General features: G+C 44.5%; 1 protein-coding gene, 1 long non-coding RNA gene and 1 other non-coding gene across 9 annotated transcripts in view; 1 reads left to right on the top strand and 2 right to left on the bottom strand.

Moving 5' to 3' along the window:
- The window catches only part of LOC109681565 (uncharacterized), a 45,211-nt gene that overhangs the window by 4,313 nt on the left and 23,620 nt on the right, over positions 1–17,278 (bottom strand). For 3 of the 4 annotated variants that reach the window (XR_012449938.1, XR_012449939.1, XR_012449940.1), the window contains exons 2-6: positions 12,611–12,859; positions 7,489–7,551; positions 2,996–3,236; positions 1,850–1,942; positions 1,556–1,681 (exon numbers count right to left, since the gene is read on the bottom strand). This is a non-coding gene — a long non-coding RNA (uncharacterized lncRNA). The remainder of the gene's footprint in view (positions 1–1,555; positions 1,682–1,849; positions 1,943–2,995; positions 3,237–7,488; positions 7,552–12,610; positions 12,860–17,278) is intronic. The other variant, XR_012449941.1, reaches the window with a different exon arrangement.
- Positions 1–17,278, top strand: part of St3gal3 (ST3 beta-galactoside alpha-2,3-sialyltransferase 3) — a 196,689-nt gene that overhangs the window by 177,614 nt on the left and 1,797 nt on the right. For 3 of the 4 annotated variants that reach the window (XM_074080374.1, XM_020156382.2, XM_074080373.1), the window contains 2 exons: positions 12,696–12,842; positions 13,011–13,157. The exons of the other annotated variant lie outside the window; for it this stretch is intronic. In XM_074080374.1, the coding sequence (XP_073936475.1) occupies positions 12,696–12,842; positions 13,011–13,157 (294 nt within the window). The remainder of the gene's footprint in view (positions 1–12,695; positions 12,843–13,010; positions 13,158–17,278) is intronic. 4 annotated transcript variants of the gene reach the window in all.
- On the bottom strand, positions 15,699–15,802 carry LOC141425172 (U6 spliceosomal RNA). Its single transcript, XR_012450264.1, has one exon. It is a non-coding gene; the product is annotated as a U6 spliceosomal RNA (small nuclear RNA).

The following is a 17,278-nucleotide window of genomic DNA, read 5'->3' as shown; positions in this document are numbered from 1 at the left end:
AAGGTTGTTTTAAAAATTAAATACGGTGAAATAGAGAAGCACCTAGCACAAAAAAACATAGTTAAATTCTAAGTTAAGAGCAGTTACTAATGTTATTTGTTATTTTTTATTATTGTGGTGGTGCTGCTGTTAGCAAAGCCCCATTGCACTTGGGAGTAAAGTATTTTGCTGTGTAGGCTGTAGGGCCTGACCTAGGTGGTAACCTAAAAGCAGGGATCAGAGTCCAAGACCATAGAAAAAGGAAACAAGAGCCCCCTGATGGATGACAACAGGGCTGGGCTAATAGTCTGGGAAATCCACAGGGTAAAACAGGTCCACCAGATCCCCGAATATGAGGCCTTACTATTCCAGGTCCAAGCTGGGGGTTGGATGTCCATCAGCACCTGAGCCTCTACTCTATTCAGGCCTGAGAGGACTCTGCCTAGAAGGAGCCCAATCTGCTAACCTCTGGGGAGACTTCAGAGTAGGGCCCATACTTGGTCTGACTACAGAGCTAGCATTCACAGGCTCCACCCAGTCTCCTTCTGTGGGATCCAACCCAACTTTCTTCTTCATGCCTCTGCCATGAGCCCTCCTGGGATAGCATTTCCTTTACAGCCATCACCAGTGGACACAACCATATCACCCATATTTCTTATTCCCTGCAAAAGCGAGGATTTTATGCTATCTCCCCATGCTATGTGCTAGCCATTGCTCCTCCATCACAGAAAGAAACGCTCAAATGTGGGGCTCCTATGTCATCAGTGCCATCCACTCCTTTAAATCACTGCCATCTGTGACCTCTTGGTCACTCTGGCTTCATAATTTTTGTCACTGTCTTCCTTTTCCTTTTCTTGCCTCTCCTTCTGCTCTTCCTATTCCTCTCTCTTGCTTTATTTCCTACTCTTCTTCCATCATCATCATCATCATCACTGTCATTTATTAAGCTTTTCAGTTCCCCAGTTTTCCTCAAATTCCTTCATCCAGTTCTCATAATGACCCTGTTAGATAGGTACTGTTATTTCCATGGTATAAATGAAGAAACTGAGGCACAGAGAAGGTGAGTTGCTAGCTTAAGGTCAAACAACTAGTTAAGTGGTAGAGATGAAGTTAAATCTACATCTGACTGCCCCAGGGATCTTCATAAGAAATCTAACTACATACCTTTGGCTTAGAATCCTCTGATCAGCTCCTACCTGCCATGGCTTAGGAAAATGCTTAGAGCTACTGTTGGCTGAGTTTCTTCACATGCCAGGCCCTGGGCTACATCATTTGTATGCATTATCTCAGCCAGCTATCTGACAACTCTGAGAGACAGGTACTATGAATACTGGTAAAAGGCAGAGCTACATTTTGAACCAAAAGTGTCTCACTTTAACTGTTGCACTGTAATGTTGATTCATTCATTCAAATCCAAATCAATCACCAAAGTCACATGAAGTCCCATGCTTCCAACATCATTGTACTTATCAGACAACACCCTTCCCTACTTGCTCCACATCCAGCCATTCTAGTACCAGGGATTGAATGTCACTATAAAGAGAGGAATTACAGCTGAGGTTGTAACCTATGTTACCTTATTAGCTCTTAGGGCTGCTTCCTGTTCCTGTGTCCTGTCCCTGTTGGTCAGACTTCTCAGAACTCACCATCTTTAGTTCTGCTAGACCTCCATCCCTGTCCCAAGAAGAAATCTCACATGTAGCTGTGAAAGAGAAATAAAGGTTGCCATCAGTCAAGAACTGTCAGCATTCTGGCCTCTAGTCTACACACTTGCCACCATCTGTCCCTACTTTCCTCCTCTACCATCCTTCCTGGGCTCTCCTGTTCAGGGTCCATTTTCTTCTGGGCCCCAGAGGCCTTCTCTCCTCACCTTCTCAGGAGCTGTCTTCTTTTGTTTGTCTCCTCACCTCTTCACTAAGCCTCCTCTCACATCTGTAAATGTGTTCAGGTCCATCTGTGTCACCTTAAAAATAAAAGCCCTCCCTTTAGCTTGTATTCACCCTCTCTCCTTCCCTTCCAGGTTTCTGGGAGGACTTACCACCTGTCCTAGAACCCCCGTGTTTTCCCCTTCTCTTTCTCAATCTCTCCGGCCTGGTATCCAAACCCATTCCTCTGTTGGAATGACATTCTGATTCTAATTCCAGTGGACTTGACCTCCGCCCTCACCTTAAAGGAGCAACTCATCAACCAAAATCCAGGAAGCATTTACTGTAACCAGGCACAGTGCTAGGTTCTAGGAACAGTCCATTTCTTACAGACCCGTGGCCAAAAACCTGAGAAGCATCCTTGATTCCACCATCTCCTCTGCCCTTTATATTCAATCATTCAGTGCCTGAATCCATGACTCTCCCTTCTACAAAGGGCTTGCTTGGACCACTTCAGCAACTTCCTAACTCCCTGCTTTCAGTCACGTCTTCCTCTAATCTGTTCTCCATATCTCTATTCAGAAGGACCATGCTAAAGTGTCCATGTGACTGGTTCATTCTCTCACTGAATAGTTATCCATTGTCTAGTTGAAAAGGTTCTCCATAATCCTTCTCACACCAGCAGCATCAGTATCACCTGGAAACATCACTTGGGGAGGGGCCCACCTTGGAATGAGACGCTTGAAAGTTAGGCCCAGCAGTCTTTTAACAGACCTTCCAGATGACTCATACAAGCTCAAGAACTATTGGTCTACAGGATAAAATTCAAACGCCGGGGCATTCCTAGTGTCCCGCTTGTCCTTGCCACCTTTTTTTGAGGCAGGGTCTCTCTATGTAGCTCAGCCTAACCTCAAACTCTCAGTCCTCCTGCTTCTGCTTCCTGAGTGCTGGGATTAAAGGTATGTACCACCACACCCAACATCTTTGCCACTTTCTTGCACCCAACACATACACTTCATTCTGTTTGGCCTGCTCACCTCTGCAAGGACTATGTTATACACTCTACTTTTATAAGCCCCTGGGGACAGGAACAATCTTGTTTATCTCTAAGCCCAGCCCTTCCAACAGTGTTTGAAGAATAGTTGGCATACCTAAATGAATAAACATGGAAACTGTGGCCCAAAGTGAGACAGTGACCTCTAGAGAGTCAGAATTCCAGCCCAGTCACAGCTCTTTCCTCTTAATGGAGCTATCTTCTGCTTTCATTGCCCTGGGAGGTGAGTCTTTTGGATTCATCTTCTTACATCCTTTTGCTCTATTCTTGCCTCTCCTGGGAATTTCTTTCCTCTTTGCCATGTTTGATTTTCTTTCTGTAGTTGCAAGATGATTCTCCTTGATAAAGAAATGCAAAGTAAACAGTCCCTAGAGCTTGGCCTCTCTGAGCTATCTGTCAGAATCATGGTCTGCCCCAAGCCAACTTCTGTCTTTGTTCTTTGCTTTTTCCAAATATAGTTTTCAAAAAATTTTTTTTGACATTCTCTTCATAGCATATATCAAAATAAATTCCAAATGGACTAAAAAGTAAAGTATAAAAATATAACCAAAGGAAAGAGGAAAATAGAATAGATATCAAACTTCAGAAGCAGAAAAACTTTTAAGGCACACAAGTGCTAGAAGAAATCAAATTACTTCTATATAAAATCATATATATAAATCATATATAAATTTAAACCAAACAAACAAGATTATACCACATAATTTTAAAAAGTATATTTAGAAATATGACAAGACAAAAGGTTAATTATTAGGTTATTTAAAAAAACTCTATGAACACAGCAGCTAAAAGGCAGAAAATTAAGTATCACACAGGAAGAAAAATAACGAGTAAACTTTATCACAAAGATGTAAATGACCTGCCTAGCAGTTGGAGATACTCATATTAGGCATCAGGGTGCCATTTGTCACCTACCACATTTCAAAGAGTATCCTTTTTTTTTTTTTTTTTTTGGGTGGGACTGGGTTTGAACCCAGGGCTTCATGCTTGTAAAGCAGATGCTCTACCACTTGAGCCACACCTCCAGTCCATTTTGCTGTGGTTGTTTTGGAGATGGGGGTCTTGCTAACTATTTGCCCAGGCTGGCCTCAAACCATGATTTTCCTAATCTCAGGCTCCCAAGTAGCTAGGATTACAGGCATGAGCCACTGGTACCTGCTAAGTGTGTTTAAATTTATAATACAGGACTGGAGATATAGCTCAGTGGTAAAGTACTTGTCTAGCATGCATAAGGCCTTGGGTTCTTCAAAGCACCAGAAAAAAATCAAAATTTATAATACTGGATTTTGGCAAGAGTGCAATGACAGGTGCTTTCAGGGGCTACTGGTCAGAGTGTCCAGTGTCCTGCCCACTGGAGAGAATGCACAGCCACAGGGCCAGTAGTAACTGCATCAGGGAAAGCAAGAGAGTCCAGCCACCCTAACTCTTGGCCTCAGTATTCTTATAGTCCTAGACCCTAACTGGGCTGCTTTACCGGGTCCAGCTTTTTTTTTTTTTTTTTTTTTTTTTGAAGTACTTAGGTTTGAATTTGGCCTTGTACTTGCTAGGCAAGCACTCTAGCTCTTGAGCCACACCCCCAGGTCTCCAGCCTCTTGTAGAAGCATGAATGTTTTGGGCACAGAGAATAGCATTGACAAAGCTTTTAGTACTTAGTGAACTGAAAAGAATTCAGTGTAACTAGGGTATGGTGGGTGCAGTACTGCCCTTAGACCTGAGTAGAGAGGTGTCTGCTCTGGCCATCCTCTGGCCATACCTTTTGCCATATAGTGAAAAGGAATATGCAAGGCCCAGAGGCAAATACCCACCCCAAGCCATCTACCTTTGTGAGACCATTATTAGGTCCTGGAGACCTCTAAATCTCTTGCCTTAACAGCACAAAGCTCATCTCCATCCTCCTGAGGCTAAAATGCCCACCCCTTGGCCTCAGAAAGGCTGTAAGCAGATGCTGCAAGCAGAGCTTGGATGTTCAGGGTGAGTTCACACACATGCACAGGTCTTATAAGTCAGAGAAGCCAGGGGCACTCCCTACGTTACCATGGTCCAACAACCTGGCTCTCCAGCTCTTTTTTTTTTGGCAGTACTAGGGCTTGAACTCAGGGACTCGTGCTTGGTAGATAGGCAGTCTACCACTTGAGCCACTCCACCAGCCCTCCAGGTCATTTTAAGAAAGGTTAGACTACATTTAACAGCTTAATAGTTTGATTTATACCTTTTAAATATCTACAGTCTGTGTTTTATGTATTTTGTATATGGATTTATTTATCATGGTGCTGGGGATGGAACCTGGGCCTTGAGCATGCTAGGCAAGCACTTTACCACTAAGTTACACCTAGTCTTAGAGTCCAAATTTTAGACATGTGGTATGTGGCCATCCATTTATAATATTTCCCTTCCTCTACAAAAGACACACCACTGCATGGATGTGGTGTCAATATCTGAATATACAGGGGACAGAGGGTAGAGGGTCTTATAATAAGCCAAAGCCACATCAGGACTAATAATAACAGAAGCTAACAAAAGCTGACTTTGAGCTAAGCGTTTTATATGCATGATTTTTAGCCGTCATGACATAAAACTGTAACAAAGTAGGAAATAGTATCATTACCCTTATTTTATAGTTGAGGAAAATGAGACTTAGAAAGTATAAAGAATGGCCTCAGGGCACAGAGTGAGTAGTTGGGGTGTCAGGGTTCAGACTCAGACCTACACTCTTAGCTGCCAACACAAGCTGTCTCAGAGGGCATTGATGGGCCACTGAAGACTATTTGAGAATATAAGGTCAAACCCATGCAGGGAAGTGAGTGAAGTGATGGAAGGCAAGATGGCAGTTGTTAGAAGGACCCCATGATTGCTGGTTGCCTGTCTTAAGACAATAGCAGAGGGCAACATGAGGAGTGAACACATCTGCCCTACTCTTGCATGTAGAAAGCCAGCCCTTGACTTCTCTGCCCCAACTCCTCAGGAACAGAATCCTTCCAGGGAAACTGATGGGGAGACACTTTCTTCCTTTCCTCCCACATCTTTCCCTGTTGCTCCTGGCTGTTCTGACAAGAGCAAAGCAGGTTGCATCTGCAGGAGGCTGGCAACTCCACACAGAGAAGCAGGTCCAGACTTGACTGAGGCAGGGGCATTCCTGGAGGAGGAGGAAGTGACAAGGAATGCAGCCAACAGCTCCCTTGAGGAGATGTGTGACACTGCAGGGCTAGAGGCATTGATAGGCCTGATAGGCCTCAGAGTTGTGTCCTATATGTGGGAGAAATGAGATGTGAGAGGCTATAGGCCAGATTGGGACCCTGCAGGATGCAAGCCTTTGGAATAGGACTGTGTGCTGGTGATGGGTCTGGCAGTGTCACCCAGCAACAGGCAGGCCTCCAGAGCCCACTGCCTGCCTGCAGGAGCCAGATGTTAAAGGTGGCTCCTCCCACTCAAGACCTGGATCTGCGCAGGTGTGCAAGTGTGCTGGCCCTTCTGTGGTGGCTGACTTCACTAACTACACCCTCTACTTCAATCTCTTGGCTTCTGCAAAATTCAGTCATAAGATTTATTGAGCTCTCACTGTATACCAGACACTGCCAGATGTTATAAAACACATAGCATCTCATTTAATCCCTTAATTCTCTGGGAAGTCAGCCTTGTCATTCTTGTTTTATGCAAGAGGAACTTGAGGCTTAAAAAGATGATGTGATATGCCCCAAGTCACAGAAGTGTAGAATCGAGATGCAAGCCTTGGTTTTCCACACAGCAAAGCTCCTGCAGTGGTATGCAAAATGTTGTGTCTGTGCCCTTGTACACTTTTCTGAGAAGAGCCATGTAGTTTTTGTTGGTTGCTTGGTTGGTGTTTTAGGAGGCAAGCTGAGGTTTTGTTGGTATCTGGGTATTTTTATGGCAGAAGAAACACAGAAATGCTCAAATCACATATTGATCTTAGTGTTCTTCCTTTCCCTGAAATTCCTGTGGAAGTGCTGTCACAGGACAGCAACTGATGGGAAGGAGTAGAGGAAGCACTGAAGTGTTGACTGTGCTAGTCCTCAGTTCTCTAATGTGGGGCTCCCTGGGCCTGAGCCCTAAGGGCCCCAACACTACCCTCAGCCACTGCCAAGCTGCCAGCCCCAAAGCAGTACAGACTTCAGAGCAGGAGTAGAAAGGAGCAGGGACAGAGAGAGGTCACCTGATCCCAGGAGATAGGCCCTGCCTCAGCTTACCTAATGTTGCACAGAAGCAGGAGATCAAAAAGTGCTGTGTGTGTGTGTGTGTGTGTGTGTGTGTGTGTGTGTGTGTGTGTATTGACACACTCCATATCCTTAAATCTAAGCAGTCATTTCTCGTTTCAGGAAAGATTAAAAGTGGGAAGCAGTAGCTTTCCCTCTCCACTGGAGCTTTCTTCAGATTTTCAAAGGGATTTCAGATAATAAGCTAATTTCCTCCAGTTTCACAAGGCCAAGAACCATTGTTTTGATGATGGCACCTCCTATCTTGGGAAGAACCGGGCTTGAGAGTCTAATGCAATTCACTTTGCCAGCTGCGTGTGCACCCTGGCAAGTCCCTTCCATAAAATTGGTGGTGGAGGACTAAGTGACACCCCTGACTCACCTTAGAGCTCTTAGAAGGCAGAGGGGAGGTGTCATTCATCTTTGGTTCCAAGCCCCAGACTTCCTAAGGTAGAAACAACAGTGATGATATAGATGACATGGTAGAAAGAACACCCCTCTTGGAGCCAGGACACCAAGATTTGAATCTAGGCACAACCACTTGCAGGCATGTGACTTTGAATATGTTATTTCAGTTATACCTGTGAAGGGGAAAAGATATAAATAATATCTAGGAAACCAGCCTTGCGCCACATTAACCCCCAACTGTGCCCATTCCTGACTCTCCGTGCCCCTCCTGAGCTGCCGCTGCACTTTCTTCCTCCTCTTTAGGTGTGTGGGAGCATGGGCAGGCACAGGCAGGAGCTCCAGTGGGGAACTATTGGGGCCTGCCAGGCTCCAGAGAAAGGACAGGGCTATGCTACCTTAACAGGTGCTGGCACCTCCCACTCCTAGACGTCCATACAAGGCTGGCCATACCCAAGATGTCTTGGGTCCCTCCCTAGTTCTACCTAATGGCTGGGCCATTTCTCCCCTTCCTATTCCTACTGTATCCTGCTAACTCTACCTTTATCTTCCTTACACACCTCTATCCCAGACACCCAAAAAAGGACATGGGAGCAATATGAACTGCTGTCTGCTCACTCAGTCTGATAGGCTGAGACCCAGAAGGTGGTCCCAAGGGCCTGTCCTTTGAGCTAATTAGTGGAGGACAGAAAGTATCTGCCAGAGAAAGAGCTCTTGCCACAGAGGAGGAAGTGACTGGAGCAGAAGTCCACTGAAGGGGCAGCAGCCAAAAGGACAGAAGAGGTACTTAAGTAGGGGGCTGTTCACTGCTCTTGAGGCCAGTGGAGAATCCTTGGATGGATGTCATGTCTCCTCAGGAACCACTCCCTGCCACTGCTGGACTGGACCTGGGCCTCACAAATGGGAACCCAGCCCTGTGCGGTGCAGGGGCTCAGCACACTGCTAATGTGGATAGAAATTGAATTGTGTCATTTAATTCTCACAGTAGCCCACAAGGTAAATAATAATAGTGTCCCTAGTTTATCCATAAGGAAACTGTATATTCCTTGCCCAGGGTATCCACACAGTAAGTGACCACAGTTAAAGATGAATCCCAGGACCAAAGGTGTTAACTCTGTATTTCATCATTACCTCTCAAAGGTTTGTAGTCAGTTCTGCCTTTTTTGTTTTGGGATGTAGGAGATCAGGAAAGATGAGTGAGAGGCAAGTGCTGAGTAGAAGGGGAGGGTATTAGAGACAAGGCCCAGCAGCAGAAGCATAGAGGTGTGAATTAGCTAGTGGTGATTTCAGACGGGCAAAGATTGAAATTAAAGGGGCAGCCAGGGCTGACTGTGGGCAGAGATGATATGATCTGATATGTATTCAGAAAGATCATCCTGGCATAGTGGAAAGTGGTTTGGGAGGCAAAAGTAACCCATTCTGAATGCTCATTATGTGTGTATTAAATAAGCAAATGAATTCAGATTACTTATTGTGGTCCACTTATTCTAGTCACTTTGCTGGGTTTTGGGGTGACTTGACAGTCATGACAGCAGATAGAAGGTGATAAGACCTGGACCTGAGGTGGCCAGCAGTATCTTTGGGGATAAGGCGTGAATCTGTGAGTTTCTAAAGACAAAACCCAAAGAAGTAGATGATGAGATGGGTTGAGAGTAGAAGGGAATCTAGAGCTCACTCCCAGGTTTCTGGTTTGGAAGAAGAATGAACATGGAGGAAAGGGACACAGGATGAAGAATAGATCTGGATAGGTTACATAAATTGTGACATAAATTTACCACAATAAATTATTGGTTATGTGTGTCAATGTGATAAAATTCTTACAAAATGTAATTTCAGTGTCTATGACATTTCCTTTTTATCATGTATCACTTAACCAAACCTCAGTTGTAAACTTCTGGGTTTTTCTGGGGTTTTTCTTTTACAAATAACACCATAATAAACAGACTTTTACAAAGGTCTTCACCATGCTGATTACTTTTAAAAGGAAAATCTGGTAGTCATAAGGTATAAACAGTATTGAGGCCTACTGTCAGATTGCCTTTTATAGAAAAGCTGTACTAGATATGGTAGTACATGCCTGTGGTTCCAGCACTCAAGAGATGAAAGCAAAAGGATTGGGAGTTTGAGGCCAGCCTGGGCTACATAGCAAGACTCTCTCTCAAACAACAACAAAAATGACTGGCAGCATAGAATTCTACCTCAGCATAATACCACCAGCACTGAGGCATATACATAGACACATATATGCGTACCTTAGTGAGTAAAAAATGGTATCTGGTTATTTTAATTTTGCATGTCTTTGTAACTGCTGAGCTAATTTGCACTCTGCCACTTGAGCCAAATCCCCAGCCCTTTTTCGTGCTTCTTAACCTTTTTTTTTTTGTCTTCTGCCAATTTTTATGGGATCTTATTGACGTTTCATGAGTGTTTATTTTGGTAGGATTGGGGTTTGAACTCAGGGTTTCATACTTGCAAAGCAGGTATTCTACTGCTTGAACCACATCTCCAGTCCATTTTGCTGTGATTATTTTGGAGATGAGGTCTTGTGAACTATTTGCTTGGGCTGGCCTCGAACCTCCATCCTTCCTATCTCAGTCTCCCAAGTGGCTAGGCTTACAGGCAGGAGCCAATGGCACCCAGCTGACTTTTCACAAGTTTTTAAAACATGAATTTCTAAAGAAAACAAAACTTATGAATTTCTTATTTGTGACAAACATTTCACCATTTTTTTTGTTTCTCCTCTTAATTTTGCCATATATCTATGTATCTATCTTATCTATCCATCTATCTATCTATCTATCTATCTATCTATCTATCTATCTATCTATCTTCCTATCTATATATATTTTTTGTCTTTTTTAGTATTAGGGCCTCAGGGTCTCATGCATGCTAGGCAAGTGAATTTTGTTCTGTGTGTGTGTGTGTAACTTTTTTTTAGTGCTAGGGATTGAACCCAGGGATTTGTGCATGCTACCACTTGAGCTACACCCCCAGCTCTCTTGTTTTTGACATAGGTTCTTGACACTACCTTTGCTGGGGCTGGCCTCAAACTCTACATCCTTCTGCTTCTGCTTCCTGAGTAAGTAGAATTACAGGCCTGTGCTACCATGCCAGATCTTTTTTCTTTTTCTTTTTTTTTTTTTTGGTGGGGGTATGGGGCCTGGGAGGTTGAACTCAGGGCCTCACACTTGCTAGACAGGTGCTATATCATTTAAGCTACACCCACAGCCCTTTTTGCTCCATTTATTTTTAAGAAAGGGTCTCACTTTGTGCCACTAGCCTAGACTAAGATCCTCCTATTGGTGCTTCCCTACAAGCTGGGATAACAGACCTGTGCCACCACACCCAGCCATTGGTTCATTGAGGGTCTTGCAAACTTTTTGTCCCGGTTTGCCTTCAACCTTGATCCTCCCAATCTCTGCCTCCCAAGTAGGTAGGATTATAGGCTTGAACCACACTAGGCTTTTTTCTTTCTTTATGCTGTTGCATTAAGCTTGGAAGTTCAGTAATAAAATATACATCTAAAGTTTCTTTTTACTTCTTTTTAAGTAACAAAGTAAACATTTAGTTACTTGGAGAGGAAGAAGTAAATGCACCTTTTTCCCAAACAGTAAATCTTCACATATCACTTGTTCCCACTGATGGTAGAGTTTCCTTTATCGTAACCTGTACATATTTTGAACCTCTTCTAATGATCTTTGTCTTCATTCTTACATATGTATCATGTTGCAATAAACACAAGTACATAATACATCCTAATACCTAATTTTTTAGTTGGAGGGTATTATTTTTATCTTTTAATTTTGGATAGGTTTTTAGAATCACTCATAAAATTTTCAAAAATCCTGGAGTTGGGGATTGAGTTCAGTGGAAAAGCACTTGCCTAGCAAGTACAAGGTCCTGAGTTTGGTCCCCAGCACCAAAAAAAAGAAAAAAATTTTTCAAAACTCCTATGGGGGTTGATTTTAGAATGATGTTAAGCCCATACATTAAGCTGGGTGAAGTTGGTATTGTGTTAATATTCAAATCATATCCAGGAATATGATTTGTCTTTCACATTTTTTAAGTCATCTATGTTTCAATAAAGGATTATAGTTTTCTTGTAAATCTCACAAATTTCTGAAGTTTATCTCTGTGTTTGATTTTCTATTAGATTGCAAATGGGCTCTCTTTTTATTATATCTGGTGATTGTTTCCTCTTGGTGTACTAGATTGTCTTACCCACTCTTTAGTTGATTCTTTTGGGTTTTCTATGCAAACAATAAGCTTTCAGGAAATAACAGTCCGATTGGATCCCATGGTAATGCCTCCAGCCAGCAGTGTAGAGGAAGAATGGATTGACAGCAAGGTCAGGGTTTCCTTGTGTAGGGCAGGGGCAGGATATCGAAGGAGCACACAGGAGAATAGTTTGATTACCTTTAGGGTCTAGACCAGGAAGGACTGGGAAACTAGAGCTCTCCATGTGGGTAGGCAAGAGGAAGGGAGAGGGTTAAAAGGAGAGGAATTGTGACCCTGGTACAGACACTAGCATGTCAAGTTTCAGAGGTAATGCCTTTCTGGTATGGGACTAATGATCTCATCCTCCAGTTAACCAGACTGAAGTCACCCAACTCTGGTCAGTGGCAGACCTGGGATCTAAGTGTTGTTCTGCTGTACTGTGCTAGCTCATGTTCTGTCTTTATTTTTCAGGTTCACTTTAGCACAGTTGACTGAGAGCCAGGAGAGACAGCAGAAGGGGAAGGAGGCGAGTTCAGCAGAGCAGATAGGCGAGGGAGGACGGGCTCCTGGTGGGCCCCTCAGCTGCTACAGTGGGGAGGTGGGATAGCTGGACCCTTGGGTCTTCCTGTTAGCCCAGAAACACTCCTCAGGCCACAGCAGCACTCCAGACAATGCCTCACACCCTGTGCTCTGCCCTGCAGCTCATTTTGTGTCCTTCATTCATACATGCTCCCCCACATGCTCCCCCTTCACCATCATTTACCCAGGTCTCTGTCATACATTCCATGTCCCTTACATGCCATGGCCTTCCTCTACCATGTGGTTTATACCAGAGGCCCCAGGTTGCCCTTTTACATTCTCCCACTTCATTTCTCATTTACCTGTACACACTTTGAGTCCCTTCCATCAACCAGGTCCATCATCAGGTGTGTGCCCAGCTCATGTCCTCTTATGCTGTGTCCACAGAGTGCATCAGATGGCTTCTGGAAATCTGTGGCCACTCGCGTGCCCAAGGAGCCCCCTGAGATTCGCATCCTCAACCCATATTTCATCCAGGAGGCTGCCTTCACCCTCATCGGGCTGCCATTCAACAACGGCCTAATGGGACGGGGGGTAAGACTCTTGGGCTCCTATAGGAGGAAAAGGAAGACTGGACAGAAGTGTCTTGGAAGGAAAGAAGGGGTGGCAGGGTGGGTGGCAGTGGGAAGAGTTCATTCTTAAAAATGGAGCTCTCAGCCCAACAGTAGAACTCTATATGCCTCCTCTCCTCCCCTCCTCCAGAACATCCCGACCCTTGGCAGTGTGGCAGTAACCATGGCACTACACGGCTGTGACGAAGTGGCAGTTGCAGGCTTTGGCTACGACATGAACACGCCCAATGCACCCCTGCACTACTATGAAACTGTGCGCATGGCAGCCATCAAAGAGGTTCGGGTTTGGGCTTGGGCCAGTCCCTGGGCAGAGCCAAGGGAGGACAGTCTCTGATTGCATGAGGATAAATGAATGCTAAAGGGATGGGCCAGCAGCTGCTCTGGCTATACAGCACTCCAAGAAGGCCCTGCCCAACCTCAGTTAAACAGTCACTGGAGGTTCACCCTGCATGCAGGCCTCCGACCAACAGTGTCTTGTATACTCCTCTCCCAGCTTCTCCCAGAACCCAGTACTCCATTCGTCAGCCTTCTTCCTGGAATCCCCCTCCAGAGGACCCTCCCTGCCCTTGCTACACCCAAGTCATCACATACTAGTCTTGGTATCAGCTCAGATCATACTCTTCTGTGATCCCTGCCTTACCCCTCACAAAGCCCATAAGTAAGCATTGCCTGTCCCACACTGTACCTTCTCCACCCTTCCCTGTGGCCAAGAACAGATGCTCTTTATCACACAAAATTGCTCCCAGGCAATAGAATATGCAGGTGGGTTTCCAGTTCTCCTAGACCAGCAGTCAGCCTCTCCTGGCATCTCTCCCTCCACAGCCAGGATCCCACAGGGAAACTCTAAACCTTCTTCATATACCTTAGTTTCTACTACAGCCTCCCACTGACCCCAACCTGAAGGCTGGAGATCTTGGGCCAGTGCCTTGAACAGCTTCTCTGTCCCTACATATGGGTGCCTGGAGCTGGCTGAAAAATTTCTCATCTGCGCAGATTCATATTTTTGTAAATCCAGGGGCTCTGGTTCCCACTAGCCCTCACTGCTGCTCATCTGTCTCTTTACCTGACCCTCTCTGGTCCCTACCATACTATTCCTGAACCTCATACTCACAAGCTCTTGGTCATTATCCCTCCTCCAGAGAGAAAACTGAAGCCACACGGGGGCTTGGGCTCCCACTGGAGCATTCCTCACCCCCATTCAGCCTTTCATCCCTACACCTGACATGACTTCCCTCAAGGTCACCAGCAACCTGCTTCAAGACTACCAAATCCAGTGGACATGCATCATCTTTTATGATCACTCAGAAATATTTTTTATGTTGACCACTTCTTCCTGCTTACACTTCAGTAATTTCTTGTGTTCTTTTATTTTATTCACCCTCCTTTTCTCTTCCTCATGTCCAGTTTTGGTCCACTTCTGAAGCTAAGACTCCAACCAGTATTCATACTCTATATCCTCCAAATTTACAGCCTCGTCCCCATCCACAGCTCAGTTACCATCTATATTGTATTAGACTTTTTGTTGTTGTTGTTCTATCTTAGTCTAGTCCAGCAGCTATAAACAATACCATAGATTGTGTGGCTTTGTGTGTGTGTGTGGTACTGGGGTTTGAACTCAGGGCGTCATGCTTGCTGGGCAGGCGTTCTACCACTGGAGCCACACTCCAGCCCTACTGTGTGACTTTTAAAGAGGAGACATTTATCTCTCACAGTCATGGAGGCTGGGAGTCCAAGGTCAAGGCAAAGGTGTCTGGTGAGGATCTCCTTCCTAGCTCACAATGGCCGTCTTTGCATTGTGTCCGTACATAGTAGATGAGGTGTGGCAGTCCTCCTGAGCTTCTCATAAGTCACTATTGTGACTTCTTATAAGTGGCTATTGTAGGGAGTATAACTGCTGAATGTGATGAGAATGGTTCCAAAGGTGTAGGTGCATGCAGGTGCTGTCTCCAGATGCAGAGGTGAAGGGAGGGGAGAGGCTGAGCAGTAGCTGGAAGTTGAACCAATTCCTACAGTGATTCTCTGCCACACGGCCAAGAAATCTGGGCTGGAAATAGAGACTGAGCTGAAGCACAACTGCTTTCTCAGAACAAGAGCATGACAGACCTCCCAGAGAGAGAATAGCAAGTAAAAAGTTCAGATAGTTGGGTCAAAACCTTAGGACACCAATATTAAATGGCTGCATGAGGAAAGAGGAACCAAAGAGAGAGACTGAAAAGGAGTGGTGTGAGAAAGTCCCTGCTGAGAGTGTGGACTGAAGTGGTGGGCACCTGCAACCAGAGTCATGCCCAACCCACAGCAGTGTAGAGCTCTGGGAGGTTCCTAAATTGTCTGAATGAAAGGGAGAACTAGGAAAAGAGCACCAGACAGGGAGCATTGCCTGGTCCAAGAGCTACTCCCCCAGGACAGACTTTTGTGCCTACATTTTCATTAAGAAAAAAAAGAAGAAAATATTCATGAACAAAGAAAGTAATATACCAGACTTCCATGTACCAGTTATCAACACATAACCAATATTGTTTGGTCTGTTCTTACTGATTACTTGGAAACAGGTCTCAGATATCATGTCATTCTGGCCATAGTTTATTCAGTTACTCTGAAGAGTAGTTTTTTTATTGTCACACACCCAAAAAGTTAACCATAATTCCTTATGTCATCAAATATCCAATCTCTTCTTACCTGTTAACACTCAGTGACTCCTAGTGGGTGCTATTGAAAGTGACCCATCATTTGGTTACTACTTCCCAGGGGAAGGAGGAGGTGTGGGATACGAACAGAATTTAAAATGCACACACACACACACACACACACACACACACACACACACACGGAACGTTTCAGGAATTTGCGTGTCATCCTTGCACAGGGGCCATGCTAATCTCTGTATCGTTCCAATTTTAGTGTATGTGCTGCTGAAGCAAGCACAGGAATAGAATTTTATGAGTTTCTGCATTTGCTTGAATCCTGACCCTCTGAGCCTGTTTTCTTGCCTATAAAACCTAATTTCCTTCAACAAATCTTTACCGGGCACCTACTCTGTGCTAACAGTCCCTGCTTTCTAAAAGACAGCAAGCCAGATTCTTTAATTTTCAAATGATGGGGGTGAATTACCCAGGAGCCTACAACAAGGGACAATTTGCAGATGCAATGACAGAATGTAATGACAGGAGCCTCCAAGGAGCTGGTTTTCATAACCCCTAGAAGCAGGACAAAGAGTGAGGGAGACCTGCCCACCTGAGGTGCTATAGAGAGTGAGGAAAGAAACCAGCACCACAAGAAGTTGAAGGGAAGTACAGAGCAGAGGAATGTAGGGAATCTTGCTGATGACTGCTTGTGTTTCAAATTGCAAAGATTTAGAAGGTTGGAGAAGGTTAAGTGGACCAGAATGGCTAGGCAGAGCCCAGGTTCTCAGCACCAGTAAATAGTGGCTGTGAGTATAGGTATGATGTAACCAAGAAGCCAGTTGGGCACAAACCATGACAAGGCCATTGACATTCATTCACTCAAGCAAGCCTTTGCCTTCTTTGAGAGAGACTTAGCCATCTAAGCTTCCTAGTAAGAGAACTGGGGCTTAGAAAAAACCCTATCCTAGAAGCCCTAGAAGGTAGCATCTTCCCTGTAATTTCCACATTAACAGTTAGAATGGCTTATTCTAGCTGGGTGCTGGTGACTCATGCCTGTAATCCTAGCTTCTCAAGAGGCAAAGATCAGGAGGATCATAGTTTGAGGCCAAACAGTTCATGAGACCCTATCTTGAAAATACCCAACACAAAAAAAGGGCTGGCAGAGTGACTCAAGTGGTAGAACACCAGCGTGAAGCCCTGAGTTCAAACCCTGGTATTGAAAAAAAAAATGGTTTCTTCTAACAATTTTAAAATATGCAATACATTTTTATTAACTCTAAGTTAAATGTTCTCACCACAAAAAAATGGTAAATAATGTTAGGTGATAGCTGTGTTAATTAGCTTGGCTTAAACAAGTCCATAATGTATGCATAATATCAAAACATCACACTGTATCCCATAAATAGATAAAATTATTATTTGCCAATTAAAGATAAAAATTTAGAGCTAAGCAGAACACCTGTAATCCCAGCACTCAGGGTATGGGGTAGGTGGGGTAGGTAGTAGGATCAAGAGCTTGAGGACAAGCCAGGAGCAGTGGCTCACACCTTTAATACTAGTTACTTGGGAGGCAGAGATAGAGAAGGATTGCTCTTGAAGGCCAGACCAGGCAAAAAATTCCAAAGGCCCTATCTCAACCAATTTTTAAAAAAGCTGGGCACAGTGATTCTTGCCTGATACCCTAGCTATGTGGGAAGTATAAATGGAGGATTGAGGTCCAGACTGAGCTGGGCATAAATGTGAGCCTCTTTGAAAAATACCTAAAGCAAAAAGGGGT

Source organism: Castor canadensis, chromosome 7 (assembly GCF_047511655.1).
Source record: "Castor canadensis chromosome 7, mCasCan1.hap1v2, whole genome shotgun sequence".
NCBI lineage: Eukaryota > Metazoa > Chordata > Mammalia > Rodentia > Castoridae > Castor > Castor canadensis.
The sequence above is the reverse complement of the archived record's forward strand: the minus strand, read 5'-3'. Positions and strand labels throughout refer to the sequence as shown.